Source organism: Gekko japonicus, unplaced genomic scaffold (genome assembly GCF_001447785.1).
Source record: "Gekko japonicus isolate JY-2015 unplaced genomic scaffold, Gekko_japonicus_V1.1 scaffold431, whole genome shotgun sequence".
NCBI lineage: Eukaryota > Metazoa > Chordata > Lepidosauria > Squamata > Gekkonidae > Gekko > Gekko japonicus.
The window spans coordinates 853,380-867,911 of NW_015162492.1; the positions used below are offsets into that span (position 1 = coordinate 853,380).

The 14,532-nt window shown below is 46.5% G+C and overlaps 1 protein-coding gene across 2 annotated transcripts; it reads right to left on the minus strand.

The window, feature by feature from the left end:
- Positions 1-1,043: 1,043 nt before the first annotated feature.
- Positions 1,044-12,018, minus strand: LOC107105971 (fish-egg lectin-like). Of its 2 annotated transcripts, none has more exons than XM_015406032.1 (5): positions 11,983-12,018; positions 10,557-10,637; positions 4,592-4,819; positions 2,959-3,298; positions 1,044-1,404 (listed from the first exon to the last, which is right to left on the minus strand). In XM_015406032.1, the coding sequence occupies exons 2-5, from the start codon at positions 10,615-10,617 to the stop codon at positions 1,260-1,262; spliced, it is 774 nt and encodes a 257-aa protein (XP_015261518.1). In that variant the 5' UTR covers positions 10,618-10,637; positions 11,983-12,018; the 3' UTR covers positions 1,044-1,259. The 2 variants fall into 2 exon arrangements, with proteins under 2 accessions (XP_015261518.1, XP_015261517.1); XM_015406031.1 differs by lacking the exon at positions 11,983-12,018 and adding an exon at positions 11,074-11,210.
- Between the last annotated feature and the right edge of the window lie 2,514 nt (positions 12,019-14,532).

The following is a 14,532-nucleotide window of genomic DNA, read 5'->3' on the forward strand; positions in this document are numbered from 1 at the left end:
TAGTGAGTCCAATTTAGTAATTGTCCCTTTTCTTCTCAGTGTGCTCAAAGTCTCTTTCATCCATTTTAGCTGTACACCTTTCAGTTTGTGAGAGTTACTTGGGAACTCTTAGACGCAGATCGTACATATCTCTGGCCACACCTCCTACTGCTCCTTCTGGGTCTTCATCCATCACTTCCAGGCTGTCTGCTGGGCCCCCTCCTTCTTGCTGCTCTTGCTTTTCCGCTCCAAAAAACTGCTTCAACCATTCTTCTGCTTTAAACACTGAATCAATTTTTTCTCTTTTATCCTTGTATTTAAACTGCACCCCTTCTGGAAAGAGCCAGGCATAAGAAATCTGGTTGATCTGAAGCGTTGAGATGAGTTCTTTATATGCTTTTCTTTTCTGTCGAACCTCAAAAGGAGTATCTTTCAAAATCCTGACAGTTGTTGATCTCAGCTGCAAGGGGTTGGCTGCTGTCGCTTTAAGGATGTCATCTCTTGTCTGTCTTCGGAGAAACTTGACTACGATCTCGCCCGGCATATTGTGTTGCTTAATATATTTAGAATAAGATCGATAAACCACTTCGATCTCAGTCGCCGCTTCAGCCGGTGAGTTGCCAAGCGCTGATACGATCAGCTCTACCGCGAGAAAGCAATCAGTTTTGATGGGTCCTTTGGCCCAACTGTTTTCCATATTTCATTACAATAAAATACAAGAACTTCCTCCTCATTTGACTTCATTTTTGACATGGAATCTAATATCTACAACAATCTGGTGGGCGATAACAAACTCCCAGTGTTAAGTTTCCTTTTGGCCCCCCTATTTCAACCCATAGAACTTCCAGAAGTGAATCCAATTCTCTTAGCCCCTCTATCTTTCTGGACTTTATACCCTCTCTGACGTACAGAGCCACCCCACCTCCAACCCCCCAGTATTACATTTTATACTGTTGGAACCCACCCTGAGCCCATTAAGGGGAGGGCGGGATATAAACAAAATAAAATAAATATTAAGCTTCAGCTATTTTTGATCTAGTTTCTGAAAGGGATGAGGACTGGGAAATAGCATCTAGCTGTCTCAGATATTTTACTGTCCTTAAATGAGAAGTCTCAATGCAAAGAAGGGGATTGTGTTACAGAAAATACAACAAGTGAAAGAGAGAGGATGACACACAGGAAGCATTTGCCCGTATCACTGGATAACTTTTAATGTCTTGACGCCACTGGCCATGATAAACAAAGCAAGCACTGCTGGCAAAGATATTATGAATGACTGGTCAATCTTTGCAGTTCAAAATCTTTCCTTCTGTAGTCAAAACCCACAGCATGCCCAGGTCATAGGATACATGCTTGATCTGTCCAAGGTAATTGCCCAAATGTTTCCAAGTGATTCCAATGGGATTGCCAGCACTGATTCCAACCCTGCAAGAAAATTTAACAAGAATATCCCAAGGATTAACGTTTTGCTTTGTAGCTGTGGGATTACATTTTTGAATTGTGTCTTAAATATACACAAGTACTATAGATTATAAAGTTGAAAAAACTGCTAGAGATATGCATTCTATGAGTGCAGTGAGATACTAAAGTCTCACTTCTAGGACCTGAAGTAAACCCCTTGCTAGTTCATACGTTGCTTACTTTTATAGCCAGGACTTTATAGGTGTCTGGCAAAAATTGGCATTGGAACATCCATTATAAATCCAGGTGTGAGGGAGAGGACTAGCTGGTTATAAAAAGTAATTTGGTATGCCAGGAAAAACCATGATATTGCCTGGGCTTCTGCACACCTTTTCTGGGCTCTTTGCTCTAACTGCCAACTACCCTTCCTCCTCCTTTCCCCTGTCTACTATCATCCTTCTCCCCTCCCTCTCTACAGAAGACTCCTTAATGTGAACATCTTTGGTGTGTGGCTGCCCATTTCCCAGCCTTTCTCCATGTAATTAAATCTTAATGTTTTCAGCCATCAGGTTAGGCTTGTGGCAACTGGACAGGTGGTGTTAACCTGTCATCTCCCTGAGCTACTTTCCTGCTGTAATTTGGAAGTGCTGCTTGTCTCATGGAGGAAAACCTAAAGTACCATATGGCGCTCCTGCAGGGAGATCCTTTCTCAGATTTCCTCAGGCTTGTGTAAGGTAAAGGTAAAAGTTCCCTTGCTCGAAAGCCAGTCGAGTCCAACTCTAGGGTTGCGGTGCTCATCTCTGTTTCAAAGCCGAAGAGCCAGCGCTGTCCGAAGACATTTCCGAGGTCATGTGGGCGGCATGACTAAACACCAAGGCGCACGGAACGCTGTTACCTTCCCACCGAAGTGGTCCCTATTTATCTACTTGCAATTTCTTGCTTTCGAACTGCTAGGTTGGCAGGAGCTGTAACTAGAGACGGGAGCTCACTCCGTCATGCGGCAACCCGGGTCTCGAACTGCTGAACTACCGAGCTTCCATAGCCTGCAGTTCAGCGTCTTAACCACTTGAGCCACCTCAGCTCCTCAGGCTTGTGTAGCTTAGCCCTAAAGTCACATTGTGAGGGACAAACTTGATGGTTGCACATCTGGCTCTTTAAATATGAGACTGCATCTATCATGTGTGGAGAAGGAAAGAGAACTGGAAAACTCATGTTAAGAGTGAAGTGTCTTGCAGGCAAGCAATACTGAACTGTTCCACCACCGGACGGTTATCTCGCTGTGGCTTGGCTGTCCTCTAAAGTTACTTTTCCCTCAGCTGGTTTCCGATACTGAAAGTGATCCAGGCTGGGAGAACAGTACCAGGAGCAAGTAGACACAGTCAAGATTCAGTACCTCTCAACCAACCTTTTTGCTCTTGAACTCAACCCCAAGCCCATAGGGAAGACCCACATTTAAAGTGATGGGACCATTGCTATCACATCTAGTTCAACTAGCATTAGGGGCACACTTTCTGTGTAATATGCATGGCTTTATGGAGAGGAAAGCCATTCCTAATCTCTGAGTAGTCCATTCCATACCTGCGATAAATGTCTCCAGCGCTGTTTACTCCATACACATCTCCTTCTGTCCCAACCTCAATCATGGAAAGCGCGCCAGGCACGTTCTCCCACCTGTATCCGGCGCAGAAATCTGGGGTGACACCATGCCGGTAAAAGATGGTGTCAGCTGAGTTAACTCCCCAGCAACCCAGTGGCCCACAGGAGTAGTATTTGAGTTTTCCTTCAATTTGGACCCAGGGCAGTGCTGAGTTGCCATCAGCAGCGATAGCTGATGATTTGGGTAGGCAATAGACGTCATCATACATGTTGACTCCAACAATAAAATTGCTTCCACCTGCATCAATTTGTTTCAGCAAGCCTGAAAAGTAGCAGAAAGATCTAAGTCTACACAACATGAGACCTGAAGCTGAGCAAAACAGAACTGAATAAAGTTTGCTCCCAACATATGTTTGTCCCCATATATAAAGTTTGGTAATGACTATATTCCAGATAAGCCTCTGACTATTTAAGGATTTGTTGAATATTGAAATATCTGTTTAACATCCTATATTATTTTCAGTATACCACAGTATTTGATAGTTGATGTGTGCAACTTTATTTACTGAATTTAGATGTAGTCTTTCACCTCATTTTGGGGCTCAAGACATATCATGATTTGATTTTTTCAGTTTTCCAAACACTGGTGTTTCTGCAATATAGGGAAGATAGGTACCTCGGCTCATCTAGTTATTGAATATCCCTCATTCAATGAGAAGAGACAGAGATGGATTACCCTGATATTTGAGAAGAATGAGCTCATGAATATTAATCAGAGCTTTTCTTTTCTTTTACCAGATAAGGACCCATACATCACCAGGTCACTGGCATCCTACCTTTTAGCAACCCAGCTTAAAATTAAAAAACTCTTGTGACTGGAGTGAGTTTACCCCCCCCCCCTTTGTGTGATTAGGCTTAAGGCTGTGGTCAAAAGATCCATATCAGTAAAGGAAAGGAACTTTTCAGTTTGAAACTGAATTCTGGCACACTGAATATTTGCCTTTTCACTTGTCCAACAAAGATATAACCGAATTTCAAAATATGTAAGAAGAAATCAGCTAGGGATTAAAATCATGTGTATGCTTAGGTTGGCATACCGTAAGCGTTTTCATTGTTTTACCCCCTTGTAATCAAAACCTGGTGTATAAGCATAACGGTATGTCCAACCAATCATATAAATTAATTTCATCAACATGGGGTGGGGGTTGGAAATCTAACATACTGGCAGATGGTACAATTAGAAAATGCTCTTGTATTTTCCCCCTTCAGCCAGGTGTACTTCCAGGTCAAGAGCCTAGCTGGCAGAAATAATGGAAGAGCATTTTCAGTGGAGTATAAACACAGGCAAAGGCTTATACTCCTTCAACTTGCCAGTTCTCCCCACATACACATTTTTTCTTATTAGGAAAATATGGGCTTGTGGTTCTTCTGAACTAACGTCTCACTGTCACAGAAGCAGAGATAAGTGCATGATTTATACAGATGGCTGTGCTTACTTTATGAAAATATAATTTGGGTTTAAAACACATTCTGTCTTCTACATCCATCTCTGTTTATTTCTCCTCCTTTCACACACACATACACACACAACACAAAGCGAGCTGTCTTAAAATACCTGTAACCTGCTTCCAGTTGCCGCCCACCAGTCTATAGACGTTGTAATTCGAGTTCACACCCCAGACGCCATTAAAACCGGTTGTGACATGGGTCAATAAGCCTGGTAATTGGGTCCATGTGGTTCCGTACAGGGTATAAATATTGCTTGCTCTGTTCACACCAAAGACTTGTCCGTTGCTGGCATCGATCTGTGTGAGAACTCCTGGCACCACAGTACACTGCAGAGCTGGAGGGGGGGGGGGGAATGGAAAGGAAAATATCAAAAGCATGGATTTATGAGCAAATGGAGAAACTCCAGAAATGAGGGGAAAGACTGAGTGGATGCCAAAATATGGAGGCCACCACTCCAAAGGGGCACCACAACTGACTGCTTAGAGTACTCTCTGCCTTGGGCTTTTTATTCCTTGCATTTTTCTTCCTTGTCTGGTGAAATTGTTAGGGGTCCCCAGTGCGATGCCTGTGAGCATCACAGTGCCTGTTGCCACCTTTCCTGGCACCCACAAAGTATTCCTAGAAAGTGGGTGGGGTTAGGTGGGGCTCAAGGCTCTTCTTGTAGCAGGAACTCCTTTGCATATTAGGCCACGCCCCCCAATGTAGCCAATCCTCCAAGAGCTTACAGAGCTCTTCTTACGGTGGCTACTGTAAGCTCTTGGAGGATTGGCTACATTAGGGGTGTGTCGCTTAATATGCAAATGGCCTTCTGATTGGTCATTGGAGATCAGATTGACTGAGCAGATTTTTTGAAAACTTTGCTTTATCAGCAGTTGCCACCACTGCAGAAGGATCGTCACTGTCCCACTGAAAGCAAGATGCAGCAGCCATTTTATGTCTGCCTCCACATCCTGTGGACACAGTGACAGCAATTTTGTGACAGCCATTTTGTGCTGTGCCCACCACACTGTCTCAGGATTCCTCACACGCTCAGTAAGGTTGGGGACCCCCGGGTGAGAGTGTCAGATTAGCAGAGAACCAGGCTCAAATCCCCACTCTATCATGGAAGCTTGCTAGGTGACCTTGGGCCAGTTACACACCCTCAGTCTAATCTACTTTCCAGGGAGGCTGTGGTGATTAAAGGAAGGAGAGGAGAACAGTATAAGCTGCTCTGGGTCCCAGTTGGGGAGGAAAGGGAGGTTTAAAGGAAGTAAATACACTTCAGAGCATGGGTGGAGTGTACATAATAGAGAAGCTTTGCTGAAACTAAACAAGTTTTAGGTCTGATCAGCGCTTGGGTGGGAAACCACTTAGGAATCCTCCAAAAGCCACACTAGGTGCGTTCAGATGGGGCGTTTCAGCCGGCATAAACTGTACGGGTTGTAACCGGTGCAGTTTATGCCGGCTGAAACGCGATCACACTCACCTCCTGTCTGCGGATCCCATCGCTGTATGCCCGTTCACACATAGCGGGCATCGGTGTTGGTTTTTTTGTTTTTTAAACTCAGTTTGAGCATGCGCATAGGCAGCCATCCACAGAATGGCGATCTTCGCGCATGCGCAAAAAACCCTGTCTGACATTTAAACTTTAAAGGTAAGGACTTACCTTTAAAGTTTAAAGAGCAAAGTAGCCTCCCTGAGGTCCCAGACGCCTCCGAAATGCTAAACTAAGGCCCTTTTCTTTTCTTTTTTAAACAAACGCCAGGGCGAAGCTTCGCCCAAGCGCATATCACTGACCTTTTAAAAAAATGGCAGGCGAAAATCGGAAGCCTCAGGCTTCTGAACAGAAGTGGCTCTGCAACGGTGGAGAGCGATCAGACCGGGGGGGGGGTGTTTAAAGCGATTACAACCGTTGCACTCAGGATACCACCACTTGGGGACCTAGTGTAAAGCTCTTTGCAACGGTTAGGGACGGAAGGCAGATGTTCTACGTGTGAATGCCGGTAAGTACACCAATTCCAACCGGCACCTATACCGTTGTAAATGCCCCATCTGAACGCACCCAGAGAGTCCCATGGTGGAAAAAAGCTGGGGCATACGTATTGGCATAAAAAGAAAAAAGGTACAACATGGCCAATTTACAGAGAATTTCAATTATAAAAACCATCAAGCATCACATAGAAAATCTAGACTTTTGCTCCCTGATTGTTATGGCAGCCAGAAGGTACCTTGCAACTGAACTTGTGATGTGGGAATATCAGTCAGATAGTAAAAGAGATACTAACTTTGCCTCAGATAGACAGTGAAGGTTAGACACCATAGGTTTAATTATACAGTCCCGCACTTCCCCGTAAAAATCACAATGAAGTAGAACATGGGCTACAGTTTCTGAGTGAAGGAAGCTGGGGCATACGTATTGAACATGGCACATCACTAAATGAAATGAATCATAATATAAGGAGACAGTTCTGAGAAAGGAAGGATGGTTGCCAATGAGTATTTGTTTTTAATTTGTTTTTGTAGGGCTTATTCCACATAGAGACGATCCTCCATGGTGTTGCTCCTGCAGAAAAGGCATTCACAGTGGCAATGGAACATCCAATTGTAAGTTTCCCCCTCACTTTCTTGTCTCAGTCCTTTGTGGCTACCATTTTCCACTCCGCAACCAGAGAGCTACTTTGAGGCTTAATAAACCTCAGCAACAGCTATAATGCTATAGCATAATATTTTAACAATCTGTTGTAGCAGTCTACTAGTCCCCAGCTTTCAATGCAAAAAAAAAAAAAAAGTGTCTAGCACTCTCCATTAAAGAATTATAGGAAGAAACGTGCAGCCAGAATCTTTTCCTTTATAACTCCGCAGCTAAAAGGGCTAGATACTTTTTCAGAAAGAAAGAAACTAGTATATTGTTACAATAGACATCATGTTACAACATCATAGTAATATAGCTATTACTTTTTTTTTTTAAAGGCCCCAAAAAATCCTCTAGTGGAGGAAGGAAATGGCCATTGCAAGCACTGAGGTAAGGAAAATGGTGCCATTGAGGGCCGGACCTGAAAAAACATGCATCTTCCCATCCACACATTATCCAAAGCTTTAGCTATGATCTTTGAAAATGATTGTATTAGACCAAGGTTGGGAAAGATCACAGCGAATTGGAGGAAAATGCAGAAACAGGATAAATAGTGGATGGCATGCTATGGCTACTGCTGAAAACGATGCTGTTGAAAGGGAGCCAAGGAACAGCAAAATCTCCCTGTGGAAACAAGCTAGTTTTCAGTTGCTTCTTGAGCACAGCACAGGGCTTGACTGTGTGAGTATCGTGCCGTCAAGTCACGACTGACTTATGGCGACCCCATAGGGTTTTCAAGGCAAGTGATTAAGCAGAGGTGGTTTGCCCTTGCCTTCCTTTGCAGAGTTGTCCTTGGAGGTCTCCCTTCCAAGTACCACTGACCCTGCTTAGTTCCCCAGGTTTGACAGAATCGGGCTATACCATGCCACCTTCCCCCCCACAGGGCTTGACTAGCCCCTAAAAATAATTATCTAGGGGTCTAAGTACACAATACACTATTCTGTCTCCGAGTTCTATCAAGCAGATGTGCAGTGTGAGTTTCCGGATGTAATTTAATTTTCAGGCATGTAGAGGTTCTCTTTGGATCAGACTTGTGGTGTGTGGTTGCGGTTAGAGGAAAAACACTCCTTCCATTTGTAATTAATTGTTCACCTCCCCCCAGAGTACCCTGGAATGAAGATATATGTGCTATAATAGGGAGGGAGATGTGTGTCCAGACCCAGTTTTCCTCACCAAACTCTACTATGTAGAGAGGGAGATTAAAACAGACACACATCTTCTCTGGGCTGCTTCAGTTTTAGGTTAGACAAGCCTTTTTTTCCACAAAGGCCAGTGCTGTATGGGCACTGCACTGTAATGGTAGGTTGCTGAGAGTCAGAACTAGACAAGAGAACTCAACACTACTTCCCGGTCGTCAATCCTCCTTCCTACAATTCCTTGTGAGCCTAGGGTTGCCAGCTCCGGGTAGTGAAATTCCTGGAGATTTGGGGGTGGAGCCTGGGGAGGGTAGTGACCTCAGCAGGGTATGACTGTCGCGCTCTCCCTTGGACTTCGGTGCGGCGCCCCCAGTGGCCGTGGCGTCGGGGGTCTCGAACAGACTCCGGCAGGGGAGACGGCCCTTGGAGCAGCAGGATCCAGAAAGGGAGAGGGAGTGAGGGGCCTCAGATAGGGAGGGGACAGGGTTAATGTCACCCTGAGAGTCCCTTTGCCAGTGCGCTGCGGACTTCCTTCCACTCTCTCTGTCGTCTTTCCGTCTCTCTGGTCAGTGTCCCACTTCATTCCACAGCACACTCCTCCTCCCCGGCCCCTTTTCCACCCTGCCTTTTATCCCTGCCCCGCTCCCAGGATCGCCCATCCGCCCTCTGGCTTGGGCTACGCCCTTCTTTATCTATCTGGACGCCGGTGGGGCATCTCTGGGGCAAATGCTGATACGCCGGCGGTGGCTCTGGCGGCCTCTGGGCCTGCTGCCGCCACCGATCTGCAGTGGTACTCACTGCTCCGCGTCTGCTCCTGGCCCATCGGACAAGCAGCCGCTGCCCCTCTCCTCTTCCGTGGGGTTGCTCCGTGGACCCCGGTCCTGTCTCCGGGCTTGGCTGACATAGCTTGCTGCGGGAGGGGTCCCCGCTCCTGACTCACTCCCCGGACTGTCAAACTTTGTCCCGTCTGGTGAATCCTGCCTAGGGTGTCTTGCGGGGTCTGTCGGGGTCCCCTTGGCTCGTTCTGCATGTCCTGTGACCTCTGGAGTGGGACAATGACATCATAGAATCCACCCTCCAAAGCAGCCATTTGCTCTAGGACAACTGAACTCTGTCATATGGTCTCTGTCATCTGACGATCAGTTGTAATTCTGGAAGATCTCCATGTCCCAGATGGAGGCTGGCAACCTTACTTGGCCTCTCATTTGTTCTTCAGCTTTTCCATCAGACTTTCTAAATGATATTCTTTGCAGGTGACTCCACCTGTACTCACATGAAAATTCTACCTCTACTAACAAACCTATCTCTCCATATTTAGAAGGGAAGGCAGCATGGTATAGCCCAATCTCATCAGATCCTGGAAGCTGAGCAGAGTTAGTAATTTGGAAAGGAGACCACCAAGGAAGACTCTGCAGAGGAAGGCAATGACAAACCACCTCTGCTTCGTGCTTGCCTTGAGAACCCCTTGCTGGGGTTGGCAGAATTCGGCTACGACTTAATGGCATTTACACTCACACATAATATTTAGAGGTGTTTAAATCTGATTTTAAAAATCTGGGCTCCTCATTCTCAAGGGAGTATGTTTAACTTTCCCTGCCATTTGAACATTCTCTCTTCTTAGGGTTGCCAGACCTCCCTTCCCGGCCACCGGTGGGGGGATGGGGACAAGGGTTGCCAGATCCAGGTTGGGAAACTCCTGGAGATTTGGGGATGGAGCCTGGGGAGGACAGGGACCTCAGTGGGGTACAATGCCATAGAGTCCACCCTCCAAAGCATCCATTTTCTCCAGGGGAACTGATCTCTGTAGTAGGGTTGCCAAGTCACTTACCCTTAAAAGCGGGGGAGAGCTGGTCCTGTCCCAAGACATTTGCGTGCACGTGCCACGATGATATCACTCGGAAGTGACGTCATCACATTGGGCACGCCACCGGCTGACACCATTGTGCCAGGCACGTTGGCCCGAACTGGGCACTTTGGGGGCGGTGTTTACCCCGCCAGCCCGATCTGGACCAGCAGATTGGGGGCCCTTTGAGCGGGGGAACCTCCTCCCTCTCAGGGGACCTGGCAACCCTACTCTGTAGTCTGGAGATAAGCTGTAATTCTGAGAGAACCCCAGGTTCCACCTGGAGGCTGGCATCCCTGTCCCTTCTCCAGAGTGAACTGTAGGCCTGCCATCAATACCTTCCACCTGAATGTAGTGTGTTGTGACAATGAATGAATTCCTCTGCAAATGGTTGCAATTCTGCCCCCCAAGGCCTTTAAGTGCCCCATATGCTCACAGAAGCTGCAGGCTGTTTCTGTGTAAAGGACACATTTGCACTTACCTGAGGTGATGCCACACAAGGAAAACAGAAGGAACGAGCACTCACGAAGGCCCCTCATCATGTTCAAGAGAAGCCTTGGTTCTTGGGTGGAGAGAAACACATTTAGATAGCAGCACTGAACATCTCTTCCCAAAGTAAGGTAGGCTGAAGCAGATTGCCCCAATCTGTGGAACTTCCTAACATTTCACCTCACCCTTACTCAAAAGTGCAATGCGGGTGCAACTGGCTTCAGTGAAAATTTCTAGCTGCCTGATGAAACATTAGATTAGTTGACAAATTGTAGAGGCTTGCAGCAGGCAGATAAGGAAGGCTCACTCCAGGCAGTGGAGGCGTAACAGTGAAGAAAGGGGAAAGGTGCAGCACAATGGGGGCATGGGCAATTTTCCTATTTGATTTAAAAGACACAATGGGGAACTTTGCGTCCCAAACTTTTGAGGACATATTTTGGAGCCACAAATCTGGAGCACCCATGAGCAGGATAGAGGAAAGGATTTTGCAAGTAATGATTTTCTGTTACCTCAGGACTGGTGAGAGAAACCTGTTGGGCTTTACTGGGCTTCCTTGCTGGCTGGCAGGAATGATAATGGTTGACAGATGCAACAGAGGTAAAGGTAAAGGTTCCCTTGCTCGAAAGCCAGTCGAATCCGACTCTAGGGTTGCGGTGCTCATCTCCATTTCCAAGCCGAAGAGCCAGCGCTGTCCGAAGACGTTTCCATGGTCATGTGGCCGGCATGACTAAACACCAAGGTGCACGGAACGCTGTTACCTTCCCACCGAAGTGGTACCTATTTATCTACTTGCAATTTCTTGCTTTTGAACTGCTAGGTTGGCAACAGAGGTACTAGACTATTTTCTCAAACAGAGCTCTACAATAGTAACCAGCAGAACTTCAACTTATAACTTTCTCTCCCCACCTGCTGCTGTATCTTTTAAAACTAATAACAAAAGACCCGAAGGAAACTGTGCAAAATGCGCTTGTAATACATTACAGGTAAGTATAAATATATAAAGATACAGTGATCAACAACTCTCATAAATATCTCCTTCTAGGTATACAAAAGAGAGGTCCTCAGCAGAACAAATGGATGGATGACAAAATTCTCTGGAGTAAACTTACGTTTTGTAGAAAACTTCCTCTGAAAGTCAAAAGCCGTCTCTCCTATTTTCATAGATTGCAATCTTTTCCATACAAAGTAATATACAAAATCCTAATCCATTATATACAGTGGCTCTTACACAAATTCTCACAAAGTCTGACTTTATTTATTTATACTTACCTGTTATCTATTATAAGCGCATATTGCACAGTTTCCTTTGGGTCTTCTGTTATTAGCTTTTGTGGCTGTGACCTTCTCGGTGTTCTTTTTCTGTATCTTTTAAAACAGCAGCAATAGACAGCAGTGACCGTTACCATAATTTGCCTTACCTTAGTTTCCTGACAGATCAGGCTGTTGTGAAGAATTTCTGCCTACATGATGCAGTTGAAGACAAGACTATTTATAAGTCACCTCCCTGAACACACCTCCACTCTCCTGATCCACAGGAGGGGCTAAACATTTGGCACTGTTTCCAGTGCACATGTGTTTAACCAAATTTTCATATTTGGATTTTTGGGTGGGTTGGGTTTATAAGAAGGAAAACAAACAAGGATATTTTTAAGTCCTGTCTTTCAATTAATAGAAAACTATCAGTTTACCTGAGGCAAGTTTGCAAAAGTCTCACTTCCACAGGCTAAATCTCTGTTGCAATTTCCTGGTGACTGTCACTTTCTGGTTTTAACTGGAAACAGTTTCTGCTGATCAAAGGTCACCTTTGCTTATTGTAAATATTATCCTGTAATCCAGTATTGTTTAATTTTTATCATAGGTATTATACTGTTTTATTGTACATTTTATACATGGGGCCACCCTTGGAAAGCGTTCTGAAACTTCAACTGGTGCAGAATGCTTCGGCCAGTATGTTTACTGTAGGGACTGTATGTTGTAGGGACTGGAGTGGGTTGTAGGTAAACTAAAGGGCTTTGGCCTGGAATGTAGGATAGTTATGCAGATAGGGAACTGGTTGGAGAACCGAACTCAGAGAGTAGTTGTCAATGGCATTTCATATGAATGGAGGGAGGTGTCCAGTAGGGTCCCACAGGGTTCGGTTCTGGGCCCAGTACTTTTCAATATTTTTATAAATGATCTGGATGAGGGTGTGGAGGAGCTATTAAATTTGCAGATGACACTAAATTGGGAGGAGCAGCAAACACACCAGAAGATAGAGATAGAATTCAATGAGATCTGAACACGCTGGAAAAGTGGGCAGATGTGAATAAGATGCAATTTAACAAGGATAAGTGCTGAGTTCTACAGATAGGTAACAAAAATGAGGAACATGCATACTGGATGGGGAATATACTTCTGAGTAGCAGTGTGTGTAAACAAGATCTTGGGGTATTGGTGGACCAAAAATTAAATAAAAGCAGCCAGTGTGATGCAGTGATAAAAAGGGCTAATGCAGTCTTAGAGTGTATTAACAGAAGCATAACATCCAAATCGCAAGATGTGATAGTCCTGCTGTACACTGCATTGGTCAGGCTGCACCTGGAGTATTGTGTGCAGTTCTGGAGGCCTTATTTCAAAAAGGTTGTGGACAGAATGGAGCGAGTGCAAATGAGAGTGACGAGGATGATTGGAGGCCTGGAGACCAAGCTCTATGAGGAACGGCCGAGGGACTTGGGAGTGTTCAGTCTGGAGAAGGGGAGGAGGAGGGGGGACATGATTGCTCTCTTTAAGTATTTGAATGGCTGTCACTTAGAGGAGGGCAGAGAGCTGTTGTTGGCAGCAGAGGAGAGGACTTAGTATAAAGGGTTTAAAATAACATAAGAACACATGAGAAGCCAATGTTGGATCAGGCCAATGGCCCATCTAGTCCAACACTCTGTCACACAGTGGCCAAAAACACCAGGTGCCATCAGGAGGTCCAGCGGTGGGGCCTAATTAGGATATTAGGATAAATTTTTACAGTAAGAGTTCTGCAACAGTGGAATCAGCTGCCTAGGGAGGTGGTGAGCTCTCCCTCACTGGCAGTCTTTAAGCAGCAGCTGGACAAACACTTGTCAGGGATGTTCTAGGCTGATCCTGCATTGAGCAGGGGGTTGGACTGGATGGCCTGTATGGCCCCTTCCAACTCTGTGATTCTATGACCATATCCCACCAAACGTGGCCCGTCTACACTGGCTTCCAGTCTGTTTTCAGGAACAATTGAAGGTACTGGTGCTGAATGTTAAAGACCTATATGATTTGGGACCAACTAGGGATCCCAAGTCCCCCCGGGGGGTGGGGAAACCCCCGCCCCAGAGGCCTGTTCCCCGGCGGCGCAGGATCGGGCCCCGGGGAGAACTCCACCCCAACGTGCGCATCACCCAGAAGTGACGCGGGCACGCCGGGGCACGCTGGGGGCGGGGCCACAGCCATACAAGGGCTGGCGTCTTCCCATCACTTCTGGGTGACGTGCGTGTGGTGCACGCACGCGCACAGGATGCCGGCCAGGAGCCCCCTGCTCCCGGCGAAGATACACTTGGCAACCCTAGGACCAACATACCTAAGGGACCAACATACTCCCTTATGAACCTACCCAAGCACAATGGTAATATTTAGACACCCTGCTTCAGGAGTAGGGTTGCCAAATCCTGAAACCTTACCGGCGGGGGAGGCTCCGTCCTGGTCGGGAGCTGGCTGTGCGTGTGTGTGTGTGCGCGCCACCGTGACGTCACCAGAAGTGACGTTAGACGTTGCTGACGTTGGGGGCGTGGCCAAGCTCGTCGGGGGAGAAACATATGGTTCCCCCCCCTGACGAGCTCAGCCACGCCCCCAACGTGGCTGCGTCAGCTCTGGTGACGCAGCTTCGGGGGCGGGGGTCCCCCGGGCCCCGATTCTGCCGGGGCAGGACTCGGGGCTCCGAAGCGGGGGATTTCCCGACCCCCGGGGTGACT

What these genes read in the sequence shown, in the direction of transcription:
- LOC107105971 (XM_015406032.1), bottom strand. Translation starts at nt 10,617, where the DNA reads ATGATGAGGGGCCTTCGTGAGTGCTCGTTCCTTCTGTTTTCCTTGTGT. An exon ending in CAACTGGAAGCAGGTTACAG is followed by an intron (nt 3,299 to 4,591) that starts GTATTTTAAGAC and finishes GCTACTTTTCAG; the next exon opens with GCTTGCTGAAACAAATTGAT. An exon ending in GCTGGAGACATTTATCGCAG is followed by an intron (nt 1,405 to 2,958) that starts GTATGGAATGGA and finishes ATTTTCTTGCAG; the next exon opens with GGTTGGAATCAGTGCTGGCA.